At 44.1% G+C, this 14,981-nt stretch overlaps 1 protein-coding gene across 1 annotated transcript; it reads right to left on the bottom strand.

Annotated features, from left to right (window-relative positions):
* Positions 1–260: 260 nt before the first annotated feature.
* On the bottom strand, positions 261–5,118 carry FSHB (follicle stimulating hormone subunit beta). The gene is made up of 2 exons (XM_040410197.1): positions 4,960–5,118; positions 261–485 (listed from the first exon to the last, which is right to left on the bottom strand). The coding sequence occupies exons 1-2, from the start codon at positions 5,116–5,118 to the stop codon at positions 261–263; spliced, it is 384 nt and encodes a 127-aa protein (XP_040266131.1).
* Positions 5,119–14,981: the final 9,863 nt, after the last annotated feature.

Genomic DNA, 14,981 nt, shown 5'->3' on the forward strand with positions numbered 1-14,981 from the left:
GCCAAAGGTACACAGCATTCAACTAAGCTGCTCTGCCCTTTTGTTTCAGTGGGAAGGACCCCGACTGGTCAAACCTTCCTACATGTTGCTATGACATGTCAGAAACTTTTTTCAGACATTCAATACCCTTTAACAACCAGACTGATGAGGACTACTCAAGGACTTTATTGGTGATTTTTTGATGGTGGAATTGCTCTTTAACTGGAAAACAATATTTTGCACTTGCTTTGTGAACATAGTACAGGCACAATTTCTCATTTTCAGTCTTGGCTGAGGGAACAGTGAGTAGGTCCTAAGCCTCTCACTGTACAGTCGGTAGTTTCAGAATTACATCGTCCACAATGACAATCAACCGCCACCGGATAAGTGTAGAAAGGATTTACTTTCTCAGGACAGCCAGGGATTTTCACAGTTTCATAAGTGACCTCAGTGTATGTGCAGACCCTTTGTTTTTCAGACTTGTGGGGATACTTTAAGTTTGGATCCTGAAATAAAAATACATGAGATATTATATACAACTAGGTATGAACCACACATATAAGAGGGGTAGAGAAGGGAAGGTGACACCGGGAAAACATAGAAGAGACCTTGATGTTCCACAAGGTGGCCCTCAAGCACTGGGCAGATGGAAGAGGCCGGACAGGAGCACAGCTCCAGCACACAGCAAGTCTGGAGGAACACTGCAACCAGCCAACAGGCCACAGGCAATATAAACCTCATGGCCACACCCAGGATACATCTAAATCCCCACCAGCTAGATAATTAACCCCTCCAGCACCAGACATGGAAGGCCCCAGGAGAAAGGAGGAGGCACCTACATGCTGCAACCACAACACGTTGCTGCTGGCAACAGCATTCACGGCAACCGTGTCACGGCGCACACCAAAGGCCGTGACACCAGAGCTACTTTTTTCACATATAAAGCTCCAAATTCCCTGCTTACCATCACGTAGTCGAGAAGTTAAAGGGGCACTCCCATCTGTGACTTTTATGTCATATTGCTTCGGACCCTGAAGTGAAGGGAAAGCAAGGCGCACATATGTGGCCACCCTCCATTCTCCACTATGGGAGTTCCAACAATAGCCGAGCACTGGGTCAGCTATTTTCAGAAGTCACATTGAAATGGAAAGCACACACACTCAGCTATTTTTGGAAGTCCCATAGGACTAAATGGAAACAACACACATGCAAGGTCTGCTCTCGGTTCACTTCTGGAACCCCGTTCTGGACATAGGAGCGGGTTCCAGAGGTGACATTTATGGCATAACCTAGCCATGAGACAATCCCTTTTTTTTAATTCAAATTCAGCCAACACTAGTGGGGGATGGGGGGGGGGGGGAGGCTAAAAGTGTACAGCTGTTTATAGCTAGCATTACAAACAATATGAGCTACAAATATTTACAGCTACATTTAAATCTAGTGAGCTCCCCCTAGTGGTGGCTAAATACACTCATATATATATATAATAATCCATCAAGAAGGAGATGTTAGAATAAAATGAAACCTTCTATGTGTGAATGTAATGATGATATATGTAAGTGATTGCAATATTAGCGCAAAAGGATAAGATTATTGTGTAAAACTGTACAACAAAAAATTGGTTCTAGGACCCTGTTGGGCCACCTCTAGCTTGGATACAAGTTGATATACAGCTTTTAGCCTAGAAACAATATTAGATACGGTTGGGCATGGAGGAATACAGGTTCCATTTGGTATCCTGTGGCACACTCATAGGTTGCCGAGCTGGCGTCCCAGCTGGTCTCATAGATGCTCAATTGGTGATCTATCTGGAGACTGGGGATGCCAAGGAAGTGTATTCTGGTGGAGGTATTCCTGGAAAACTGTTGCTATGTGTGGGCGAGCATTATCCTGCCAAAAAGTGCCAGTTGGAAGCCCTGCCACGAGAGGCAACACATGTGCTGCAGGATGTCCTGCACATATCACTGAGCTGTTAGGGTCCCTCCTATCACTACTAGGGGTGACCAACTGTTGTATGTGATGGCACCCCAGAGCATCACAACGGCAGTTGGGACAGTGTATTGCTCTACAGAATATTCAGGATTGAAGTGCTCACAGCAAAGCCTCCACACTCAAACCCATCATCATCTGATACCAAACATAACCTAGATTTGTCGATAAAGATGATATGGTTCCAGTCCATAGCAATCCAGGTTTCTTGTCTAGGACACCACTGCAAACAAAATTAACGGTGGCTGATTGGGAATAGCAGGACATGTAGTTGGCGCCATGGCACCAAATTTCCTTCTGCTAAGCACCTGGAAATGGTCCGGGCAGAGACAGGGGTGTGTAGGGAAGGGGCCACCTGTGTCTAGATGGTGGACAATGAAACAGTGGGAATTGTTCGTGTTTGTTGACAGATCAAACAATCCTCTCCAATAGTGCTATGTGTGGGCCTTCCGAAGCCTGTTCGCTCTATGTACGTGACCTCATGTAACCACTGCTCCCAAAACCTCCTAACAGCTAGGTCAGAACAGCCTAGATGGCGGCTAGTTTGTTGAAACGACCATCCTGCTTCTCTCATTTCAATGATGCACCTCTCTCAATTAAGTCTGTCAGTTGGGCAAAATGTCTTCAAGTGTGTCACAGAGGCATGTCTAGCAGTCAATGATCTGTCACCATGATGTACACTACCCCAAAATAGCCTCTGAGAGCCTCTTTATAGGTCAGCGGGGGAAGCATTTTTACGCTCTCTTGTGGCAAGACCCAGTGTCTAATCAGACCACACTTGTAATCATTTAAATACCTGCTGGTTTTGTAGCAATCCTACATTTCTATCTGGATGTGTTATATTTTTTGTCAATGAGTGTACATAAATACAGATATTTCACATGAATTTTACATGCACATTCCTAAACTGGCTATAAATATTAGACTAAAATAATCTGAACTTGCTGGGTCCAACAGCCCCCTCACTGCACCGAAATCCAACATGCCAATTGTTTGTACCCTGAATCACCCTGGAGATAAGGTGGATCAGGATGATTATGCATGTTCAGTTGCACTGAGGGTCAGGCATGCATAAAAATATAGATATTGGCTACACAATCTATCAAACGTATGCGGCTGGCATTACTCTGTTGATGCTACAAGGGCAACCCCAGAGTAAGTAGTCATGGGGACAATTTTTATATTACTGCAGCAGTTAGGATGCCAGGAAAAGAAGAGAAAAGCAAAATTTGGTGAATATCAGGAAGATTCATCATTTTCACTGAAATAGACATTGAGCTATATATTTTAGAATATACCGCTTTCAGAAAGGTCTCAAGGAAAGCAAAGAGTTACATGTACTCTAGCAAGGTTTTCCCTTACATTTTTATCCTGGTATCTAATCCTCATGAGCTCAATTATACGTATAAAAGCTTGTAAGGAGAAGTCCCCAGTAACAGTAAATGGTGGAAGACCAGTGGAGCGAACACATTCTCAGCAATTCTTGAAGAAATGGAGTGAAGTAAAGGGCATTTAGAGCATTATCAATTTTTAAAAAAGAATTTGTGAAATATTCTTGTAGCTTTCTTTATATTTAAGATGAAAGTAAATAAAATATAGAAATATTAGGTCACCCTTTTTAGGATTTCTATGTTTTTGGTCACATATCTGGTCCTGCGTTATGTATGCATACTGCATGTCACTATATGCTACCATAGAGACCCTCTGTGATGCTGCTATCGGGCCCATGGAGGTAGGTGGTCCAGCCCAGGTGGGTGGCATTTCGTATTTTAATGGGTGCTGAGAATTTAAGCAGGGATCTTCCCTTCACATGCTCAGCAAAGAAGGATGTGGGAAATGAACTCAACGGGTCAACCAAGCATCAAGCCAAGACCTTCTGTCCCAAGTGGTTACTGGAGTGGTGGTGTTCATTTTCAAAACGGTGCCCCATTTTAAAATTTGCTATGGTGCCCCGTCACCTCTATGTATGTTCCTGACTTTATGCATTTCTTAGAATGGAACTTAATGTCAAAATCAGAGCCATTTATACTATAAAAGCAAGTCAAACTTACTGAACCCCACCACTCTCGCTCCAGTGCTGCCAGGTCCCCTGCCAGCCTCTGTACTTCCCGGTCCAGTGATGATGTCCTGACATGGACATGTGATTGCTGGAGCCAATCAGTTCATGTGTCAACACCAGCAAGGTTAGCTCTGTGGTCAGTGATTGACTGCAAGGATCACATGATCACGGTGGGACATCATTGCTGGAGCGGGAAGTGCAGAGAACGGCATCTGACTGGGAGCAGTGGAAAATTGGTAAAGTGAATATGAATTTTTATTTATTTTGTATAATTTATATTTTTTTATTAAGTGGAAGTGATTTTTAATTAAAAGAGAAGGTCATGTTCTGTCTCACCCACTTTACTTAACTTCTATGCTGAAAAAAGTGGAACAGGTGCTTCATACACATGGCACACCAGATTTTAAGAAGTATTTACACCAGACAACAAGCATTAATACATTGATAACTCCCCCTATACAGATCTAAATCTCTAGCTTGGTGTATAAATAACAGCCTGCCTGCAGCCACCACTAGGGGGAGCTAAGTACATAGGAATTGATAGTTACCTTTGAAAGTAATGAAAGCTATAAAATGCTGTGTATCTATGGTATGTGGGGAACAGAAGAAAGAGTCCAGTGCCTGCAACCTTCCCCCGCTTCCATCCTCCCGGGGCCCCATAGCAGTTGTGTAGTCTGCCTCCATAGTAAGTATGCCATTGACACTCCCTTTAAAAATGTAAATATATCACCTTATGCCCTAAGGTTATGTTCACATTGCCTTTAACAGCTTTTGTCTTTGGTTATCTTACTTTTGACAAGAATCACATAGCGCTATGTGACGGAAGTTCGGAACCATCACAGCGCAAAACCATTCATTAAAAACAGAGGCCATGATGCAAGTGTGAACGGATCAGGAGGTTTATAGGCATATTATAGGCTCATCCTGCTCACCTTCGTGTCGCAGTATCCGGAACAAAACGTTGCGTTTACAGAGATGCAGGCAGCACATTCCTCCTTCTCCAGCACAATGGTAATGTTAGATAGCTCACAGGTGGTGCACGGAATTATCTTCCAACACAAAACCAGCATGTATAGAAAGAACTTCTCCATTCTGTGGAATTTGGTATAAACAGTGTTAACCTCCCCCTGAATAATAATAACACCCAAAACATTTTGGATACTTAGCAACTGAACAGATTGACATCCAGATGACCGTGCAAGGAACTCATGGGTGACATAAACACACATACATTAAATGCCTTACATGCAGCATAGAGCAAAAGCAGCACTGGGTTCTCATTGTAGAAGGTTGGGCAACCTAATTATTGTCCAATTAGAGACCTGTCCTACATGAAAATCGCCCTGGTGGTCAGTTAGGGTAATTCAAACTTCCGGTGGGCTAATCCAGCAGAGAACTGCCTGCCAGAGTTTTCCGGATCTGGCATTGACTATAATGGCGCCCGGCGGAGATGTGGCTGACACCCAACAAATATGCTGGGATTTGGCCAGACAAAAACCGCTGCACGCAATAGTTTTTGGCTGGCTGATTCCCGCCATTCTATGCCGGAACAGCCTGCTGGAGAGCTGTGCCGCCAATTTGAAAGTAGCCTAAAAAGTGGTTTTAATGTCTGAGTACACTTATTACTATGCTTTCCGTACCAATGTCTCGCTATGAGCGCCTGTCCAATGCACTTCTGGTTTTGTTATGACAGAGAAACAGGGTTCCCCCAACCCCCTTTGTGTTGGCATATGTGTCAGTACTTCCATAAAGGGTGACTACAAAGAGCATCCCTAGCTCTGAAGGACCTAGGACAGGCATCCTCAAACTGCAGACCTCCAGCTGTTGTGAAACTACAATTCCCACAATGCCCTGCTGGAAGCTGATACCTGTAGGCTGTTCGGGCATGCTGGGAGTTGTAGTTTTGCAACAGCTGGAGGGCCGCAGTTTGAGGATGCCTGACCTAGGACTTTAATTGGCACCATGTACAGCTTTATATCCCCCATGATGCCGCTGTAGGGAAATTGAACTCTTGCTGCCATTTTGCCTGGCAGATTACAGTGGATCACCAAGGGGCTTTAGCAGCCGGATTGATAATCTTATTCTAAACCATAACTCGTTCACTCCATATCAGAATGGTATGGTCTATGTACTTTGAAAACATACATATTAAATATCTTGATCGGTGATGGTCTGAGTGCTGTGACCCCCACCGAGCTCCAGAACGAGGAGGGAGAAGTGCTCACATATCATGCACTCTCTCCTCACTGCAGGAGGCGGAATCAAGGTGGGTCCATAGACTTTCCCTTGAGCCCATCTCACTTCGTCTCTTGCAGTTAGCCCTTTTCTTTCTTCGGTTTAGCGTTCTAGTGCATTTAAACTTTGTCCAAGTTATAGAAAAACACGGGCAACCCCTGTAAATGGCCTAAAATAATGACTGTTTACTCCGTTTTCTCCCATGCTTCTACCAGTACCAAGCTCCGGTCCTCATTACTGCTCTTTGTTTTCCTGGTGGCAGCGGTGGCATTCCATGCATACAGGTCTACACTGCAGCCAATCACTAGCTTTAGCAGTGCACAGGACATGTCTTGTAAGACCAGTGATTGGCTGCAGCAGTGACCTGTGTGCACAGAACATTACCGCTGCCACCAGGAAAACCAAGAGTAGCGGCGAGGAATGGACCACAGTGCTGGAAGAAGCAGAGGAGAAAACAGGTGAGCATACATTCATTTGTTATTTGAGGGAATTTACAAGGGTTGCCTTAGTTTTTATTATAACTCAGACAAGCTCTTTAAGATGTAGCATGGAATCTACTTCCAGGTGACACCAAAATAATCTCGGCAAGGGCTGTATTTTTAGACGTAATTGCTCCAGGCTAAGTAACTGAAAAAAAAACAACACATATCTAGTAGAAGCGGAAAAAAAATAACAAAAAAACAAAATAAAAATACTACTACAGGAATAAATGAATAAAAATAATAAAATCTGTGTAAACAATATGATCTGAATTCTGCTTAATGTGGTTGGCCCATTTCAGACTTTGATGGCATATTGCTAGGATATGCCATCAACGTCAGATAGGTGTGGGTAGCACATCTGGGACCCGCTCCTATCTAAAGAATGGGGCTCCTGAAGTTAAGGAGAGGTAACCCTTCATGTGCAGTAGGCTCTTCATTCATCGCTATGGGAGCTCTGAAAACAGCTGAGTGAGCGTGCTTGGCTATTTTTGGAAGTCCCATAGCGTTGAAGGGAGAGAGCACTGCACAAGCATGGATGCCTCTCCATTCACCGCTGAGGGACTCCTGAAAATAGCCGAGCAAGCATGTGGATATTTTCAGAGATCCCACAGCGGCGAATGGAGGGTGGCTGCACATTTGCGACTGCTGTCTTTTCACTTTGGGGTCCCGTTCCCAGACATGGTCTCTGCACCTATCTTGACATTGATGGCATATCCTAGCAATATACCATAAAAGTCCCAGATGAGAATACCTGTTTAAGGGGGCGGTACGTCTTATTTAAAAAACGAAAATGTGTTAAAACAATAAAAGATCGTATCCTCACCACTTAATCGCCTTCTGTTTCGAGTGCTGCCGCTTCAGCTGCAGCGGTGACCCAGTCCTATACCACTATGTCACCCCTACAGCCTGTAAACACAGACCGGAACACGGATCTGAAAACCATTGGAGACAAAGGTCTCTCCCGCGGTTGCCTGGTCCGTGTCCTACACAGACATGCAGACCTCACTAGAAATCATTTCTGTGCCGTGCCGCAACACAGATGATATTTAATATGGAATATGGTCTAAGGTAGAGACAGACACAACGCTATCCACAGTCTGTCTATAATGTGTGTGTTGGGGGGTGGTGGTATAGTTTTAAATAACTTATACTTTATTAGTTGCATCGCTCATGTCCCTTTCAATGTAAGTTCTCAGGACTCACGAATTGCTAGCAAATCCCATCCTTCAGACCCTAAATGACTGCCTTCTCCCTGTTACTGTGCACAGGGAGAAAGCTGCCAATCAGCTACTCATGAAATCTGAGTCTTGACACTCATACATAGGGGGGCTCAAGCACCTTAACGGCTAAAGTACAAGCTCCTCCAAAACTACTCTCCCACACACATAATCCTTTGATGTTGTCGGATTCCCTTTAAAGGGAACCTATCTGAGCTGAAGGCAGCATGTTATAGAGCAGGGGGAGCTGAGCAGGTTGATATATAGTTTTATGGGGAAAGATTTTGTATAACTTGTATTTCATTAATTTAAATGCCTGTTATTTCTTAGCTTTGAAGTCCAGGAGGAGGTCCTATCAGTGATTGACAGCTCTCTCTGTATACACTGTCATAGAGGGGAGGCTGTCAATCACTGATAGGGCCGCCTTCTGGACTTCAAAGGCAAGAAAGAACAGGCATTTAAATGACTGAAATACAAGTTATACTAAATCTTTTCCCATAAAACTATATATCAACCTGCTCAGCTCCTCCTGCTCTATAACATGCTGCCTTCAAATTGCTTCACATCTTCATGGTAAGAGGTTCCCTTTAATTTTTGTCTTACTACTGCCTTACTTTACATTGTCTAGATTTACCTCTGGTATTTCTAATCATATTATACTTTGATACTTTCATCAGCAGGACAAACTCTTTAGCACTGAATTAAAGTCTTGTGAGTATAGACAGGTCGATACAGAATAAACAGACTCATTACCTGACACCTATAGAAGATAAATGTCTCCACCCTCCGGTGATTGATTCTAGGCTGACATTACATTCTACAGTAAGTAAAATCTAATCGCTCCATTACCTTCACTCCTGTGTGCCGGTATAGCTCCTGGATGCGGACAACACTTAAATCAATCTCTTTTATAGGCAACTCTCACCTTGAGGATTTACCAGGAATTAAAACCTATCTAGTTCTGGCTACTCGGAGGATTAGAACCTGGCTAGACACTTAAGCCTTGAGAACAAAACTGACATTTGAAGCCTACGCAAACCAGCCTTGGTCCTGTGCTGACATTAGTTGTCCATTTTTTGGTTTAGCACTTTTTAACTCTACATTATACTATATTGTCTATGTTGGTTAGTCTATTGGTCTGCCTATCTAGTTGGAGATGTAGACGGCAGCTTTTCTTATGATTTAAAAAGTTGTAGCAAAATGATAATGTCCTGTACGAGCTCTAGCACTGAAAAATTGCATTACATTTTCAATCCTGCACTGATCCTGAGTTACATCTTGTAGATCTTTTATTCATATAAAATATACAGTAAACAGCAAAACAAAAAACACTATTCAATAAAAGAAACAAAATAACAGGTTACCTAACAAATGTCATACATATCTTATAACATGAAATAATACAGCAAAGAAACACAGCGGGTTCTATATACGGTATATACAATCAATTGGTCTAGCCTGATTCCTACTGAACTCACCCACTGCTGAGTGTTTTTTCCTTTTTCCTTCCCAATATCCTTTTTTTGGGGGGGAGATACACACTCATAGGAAGGACCAGCGGCGTAACTAAAGGCTCATGGGCCCTGGTGCAAGAGTTCAGCTTGGCCCCCGTGCTTTTTGGCCAGGGGCAGAGAAGCCCATAGCTTTCATGCTGCCTGAGGCAAAAATTGAAACGGCACCACCCCCCCCCAATGGGAAATTATTAACCTAACCCCTTCCCTCCATCCAGAGGTGTAACTTGACCAGCATGCACTTTCTATAATAGCAGTGTCTTCTTATGTGGCACAAGGGTCTTTGGGCCCCTTCAGCCTCCTGGGCCCGGTAGCAAATGCTACCTCTGCACCCCCTATAACTACACCCCTGGGAAGAACCATTCGGTGGGTGGTAGAAGATACGTTAAGAGAGGCTTACCTAAAAAGGTTGTACTGAAAGGCACAACACTCTTAGGGCTCTTTCACACCTGCGTTCTTTTCTTCCGGCATAGAGTTCCGTCGTCGGGGCTCTATGCCGGAAGAATCCTGATCAGTTTTATCCTAATGCATTCTGAATGGAGAGAAATCCGTTCAGGATGCATCAGGATGTCTTCAGTTCCGTAATGGAACGTTTTTTGGCCGGAGAAAATACTGCAGCATGCTGCGCTTTTTGCTCCGGCCAAAAATCCTGAAGACTTGCCGCAAGGCCGGATCCGGGATTAATGCCCATTGAAAGGCATTGATCCGGATCCGGCCTTAAGCTAAACGTTGTTTCGGCGCATTACGGGATCCGACGTTTAGCTTTTTCAGAGTGGTTACCATGGCTGCCGGGACGCTAAAGTCCTGGCAGCCATGGTAAAGTGTAGCGGGGAGCGGGGGAGCAGCATACTTACCATCCGTGCGGCTCCCCGGGCGCTCCAGAGTGACGTCAGGGCGCCCCAAGCGCATGGATCATGTGATCACATGGATCACGTCATCCATGCGCATGGGGCGCTCTGACGTCATTCTGGAGCGCCCCGGGAGCCGCACGGACTGTAAGTATACCGCTCCCCCGCTCCCTGCTCCTACTATGGCAACCAGGACTTTAATAGCGTCCTGGGTGCCATAGTAACACTAAAAGCATTTTGAAGACGGCTCCGTCTTCAAATGCTTTCAGTACACTTGCGTTTTTCCGGATCCGGCGGGCACCTCCGGCAACGGAAGTGCACGCCGGATCCCAACAAAGCAAGTGTGAAAGAGGCCTTAGAAGCAGTGGTTATATCCAGCAGGCTTGCTACGCGTCCTGGTCAGTCTCCAGGATGGGCCAATGCTACAGTCTGGGGTGCAGGAAAAGAAGAAGGTCCACGTGCTGCTCGTTGTAGGAAGGTAAGTATGACAAGGATTGAGGTGATAAAGGTTGTTTATTGGGATGCCAGACAACGTGTTTTGATGCCGGACCGGCTCCTTCTTCAGATCACATCCAAATCACTATTCTGCTGGTGGAGTCACTGTGTACATCGAACCGAGGTATCCGAGTTGGACTCTAATACGGATTTGAGGAAAAATTTGATTTGCTGTGAAGCCGAATTTCCTTGCACTTCGCGTTAGCGAATTTTTCCTAAAAGGGTGGCTAAAAGTAAAAAAAATTATACTCACCAAAATAATACTCAGCGTGATCACGTGGTGACATCATTATGCACGCCGTAAGTCCCTTGGCGGATTTTACGCAATCAAAATAGGAGCGGATGGCGACTCTGTGATCAAATGGATGAGGTGAGTATATATACAGTCGTGGCCAAAAGTTTTGAGAATTACATAAATATTGGAAATTGGAAAAGTTGCTGCTTAAGTTTTTATAATAGCAATTTGCATATACTCCAGAATGTTATGAAGAGTGATCAGATGAATTGCATAGTCCTTCTTTGCCATGAAAATTAACTTAATCCCAAAAAAAACTTTCCACTGCATTTCATTGCTGTCATTAAAGGACCTGCCGAGATCATTTCAGTAATCGTCTTGTTAACTCAGGTGAGAATGCTGACGAGCACAAGGCTGGAGACAATTTGCTATTTTTTTGTCACCTTGTCCCCCCAAAAAAAATTTATAACAGTAATCAAAAAGCTTGGTGGCTTTGTGTTTTTTTTTTCCAATTTTACCCCACAAAGAATTTTTTTCCCGTTTCCAGTACCAGCCATGGTAAATTAAATGGTGCCATTAAAAAATGCATATTGTCCCACAAAAAATAAGCCCTCAAATGGCTATGAGAACAGAAAAATAAAAAAGTTATGGCTTTTGGAACATGGAGAGGAAAAATAAAAAAACTGTAAAATCGAAAATAGGCCCAGTCTTTAAGGGGTTAAACCAACAGGCTATGCCCAATATATAGTATATATTACCACATAAACTGGAGGTAGCCTTATAATTCTTGAATTAGCAAATGAAATTTTTTTATAGCATAAGAAGATGTTGCCAAAAATATGAGACGACAATTACAAACTGTCCCTGTGTGCCCCAGCTGCATTTACTGCCCAGCCATACTTTTACAGCTCCATCCACGTAATGCATTTTGTTTTATGCATTGGGAAATGGAAATAGGTTTTTAAGGACAAATTAAAATGTTGAAAAGTACCAAATATTTTCATAAATTATTAAGTAATATTATATTATTGTCTATGTATCTGCTTATCTCCTGGCTTCTAACCAGATTTCCAGTTAAAAAAAGTTATCATCTATCCACAGGATAGGGGATATCAGTTAGATTGGTTGGGGTTCAACTGCTGGGACCCTTACCACTCGCGAGAATGGGGAACTCTTGTTCCTAAATGAATGGAGAAGCTGGTCAAGCAAGTGTACTGACACTCCATCCATTTTCTATGGGACTGCCGGAGATAGCCAAGTACAGTGCTCAGATATCTCTGGCAGTCCCATAGAGAATGACTAGAGCGGCAGCGTGCATGATTGTCCGGATGCTCCATTCAGTGGGGGGCATGAGGCTTGGACCCCCACTGATCTAACAGTTATCCCCTATACCTGTGATGGCTAACGTCCAGCACTCCAGCTGTGGTAAAACTACAGCTCCCAAGATGCACACTTGCTTGGCTGTTCTCAGAACTCCATAGAAATGAATAGAGCATGCTGGGAGTTGTAGTTTCACCACAGCTGGAGTGGCGGAGGATAGCCATCACTGCCAATATAATAATAGCAAAGACAGGTGCACTCTGCGGACTTACTAAACCCTCAAACTGATGATAAAATTAAGAGATTAGCCAACATATCTTACTGTGGAGGACATGTCTGAGCCCAAGCACCGTGCCAAGGTTTCTCAAGTAGCTCGGGTCCTAACACTCACCTACCTGAGCCGTATGGGCAATACCAGGGGCCAGTGGGCGAATTACAAGACCGTGAGGTCCGACACACAGACAGCTCACCAGTTACCTCCAGCATGTAACCATGCTAGCAATGGGAGGAGGGAGGAGTCTGCGAGTCCCACTCAAGACTGGCTGATATGGCCCAGGCCTCGCAGGTGCACCTAAATGTAGCCTGACGATGGAAAGCAGGCACATTTAAATTGGAGTTTATACACCTCCAGGCATCTCTATATACAAACAAACTGAAAAAAATGGTGTGAAGTTAAACAGGCAGGAAGTGCTCAAACCCATATGCAGTTGTGCATATATATATACAGGGGAGCAAACCCTGCACTTGTGGCCCGTTGCTAATGGCGATCGCCAGCAAAAATGCATACAGTGGAGGATGCCCGCAGCGAACCACAAGTACCACAATAGACATCCTACACAAGATAGCAATCATGTGGATGTGATAACCAATATAACAATATAATAATAGCAAAGACAGGTGCACTCTGCGGACTTACTAAACCTTCAAACTGATAATAAAATTGAGAGATTAGCCAACATATCCTACTGTGGAGGACATGTCTGAGCCCGAGCACCGCACCAAGGTTTCTCAAGTAGCTCTGTTATTCGTCCACTGGCCCCTATTATTGTCCATACGGCTCAGGTAGGTGAGTGTTAGGACCCGAGCTACTTGAGAAACCTTGGTGCGGTGCTCGGGCTCAGACATGTCCTACACAGTAGGATATGTTGGCTAATCTCTCAATTTTATTATCAGTTTGAAGGTTTAGTAAGACCGCAGAGTGCACCTGTCTTTGCCATTATTATATTGTTATATTGGTTATCACATCCACATGATTGCTATCTTGTGTAGGATGTCTATTGTGGTACTTGTGGTTCGCTGCGGGCATCCTCTACTGTATGCATTTTTGCTGGCGATCGCCATTAGCAATGGGCCACAAGTGCAGGGTTTGCTCCCCTGTATATATATATGCACAACTGCATGTGGGTTTGAGCACTTCCTGCCTGTTTAACTTCACACCATTTTTTTCAGTTTGTTTGTATATAGAGATGCCTGGAGGTGTATAAACTCCAATTTAAATGTGCCTGCTTTCCATCGACAGGCTACATTTAGGTGCACCTGTGAGGCCTGGGACATATCAGCCAGTCTTGAGTGGGACTCGCAGACTCCTCCCTCCTCCCATTGCTAGCATGGTTACATGCTGGAGGTAACTGGTGAGGTGTCTGTGAGTCGGACCTCACGCTCCTGTAATTCGCCCACTGGCCCCTGGTATTGCCCATACGGCTCAGGTAGGGGAGTGTTAGGACCCGAGCTACTTGAGAAACCTTGGCGCGGTGCTTGGGCTCAGACATGTCCTCCACAGTAGGATATGTTGGTTAATCTCTCAATTTTATCATCAGTTTAAAGGGTTTAGTAAGTCCGCAGAGTGCACCTGTCTTTGCTATTGTTATATTGGTTATCACATCCACATGATTGCTATCTTGTGTAGGATGTCTATTGTGGTACTTGTGGTCCACTGCGATCATCCTCCACTATATGCATTTTTGCTGGGGATCGCCATTAGCAACGGGCCACAAGTGCAGGGTTTGCTCCCCTGTATATATATGCACAACTGCATGGGGGTTTGAGCACCTCCTGCCTGTTTAACACCACACCATTTATTTCTGTTTGTTTGTATATAGCCATCACTGCCCTATACTGTAGATAGGGGATGTCTTTTACTAAGGCTACTTTCACATTAGCGTTTTCAATTCCGCTATTGAGATCCGTCATAGGATCTCAATAGCAGAAGAAAATGCATTAGTTTTGTCCCCATTCATTGTCAATAGGGACAAAACTGAACTGAATGAAACGGAATGCATCAAAATGCATTCCGTTCCGTTTGGTTGCGTCCCCATCCCCAAGCAGCGTTTTTTCTGTCCGCTATGTGGTGCGGAGACAATTGTATCAGAGAAAACGGATCCGTCCCCATTGACTTACATTGTGTGTCAGGACGGATCCGTTTTCTCTAATACAATTGTCATGGCTATAGAAGACATAATACAACCGGATCCGTTCATGATGGATGCAGGCGGTTGTATTATAGTAACGGAAGCGGTTTTGCAGATCCATGACGGATCCGCAAAAAAAGCTAATGTGAAAGTAGCCTAACTCAAACATCTTTTTAAAGGGGTTGTCCTATGAAAAATATTTA

The sequence above is a fragment of the Bufo bufo genome, chromosome 10 (assembly GCF_905171765.1).
Source record: "Bufo bufo chromosome 10, aBufBuf1.1, whole genome shotgun sequence".
Classification (NCBI taxonomy): Eukaryota; Metazoa; Chordata; class Amphibia; order Anura; family Bufonidae; genus Bufo; species Bufo bufo.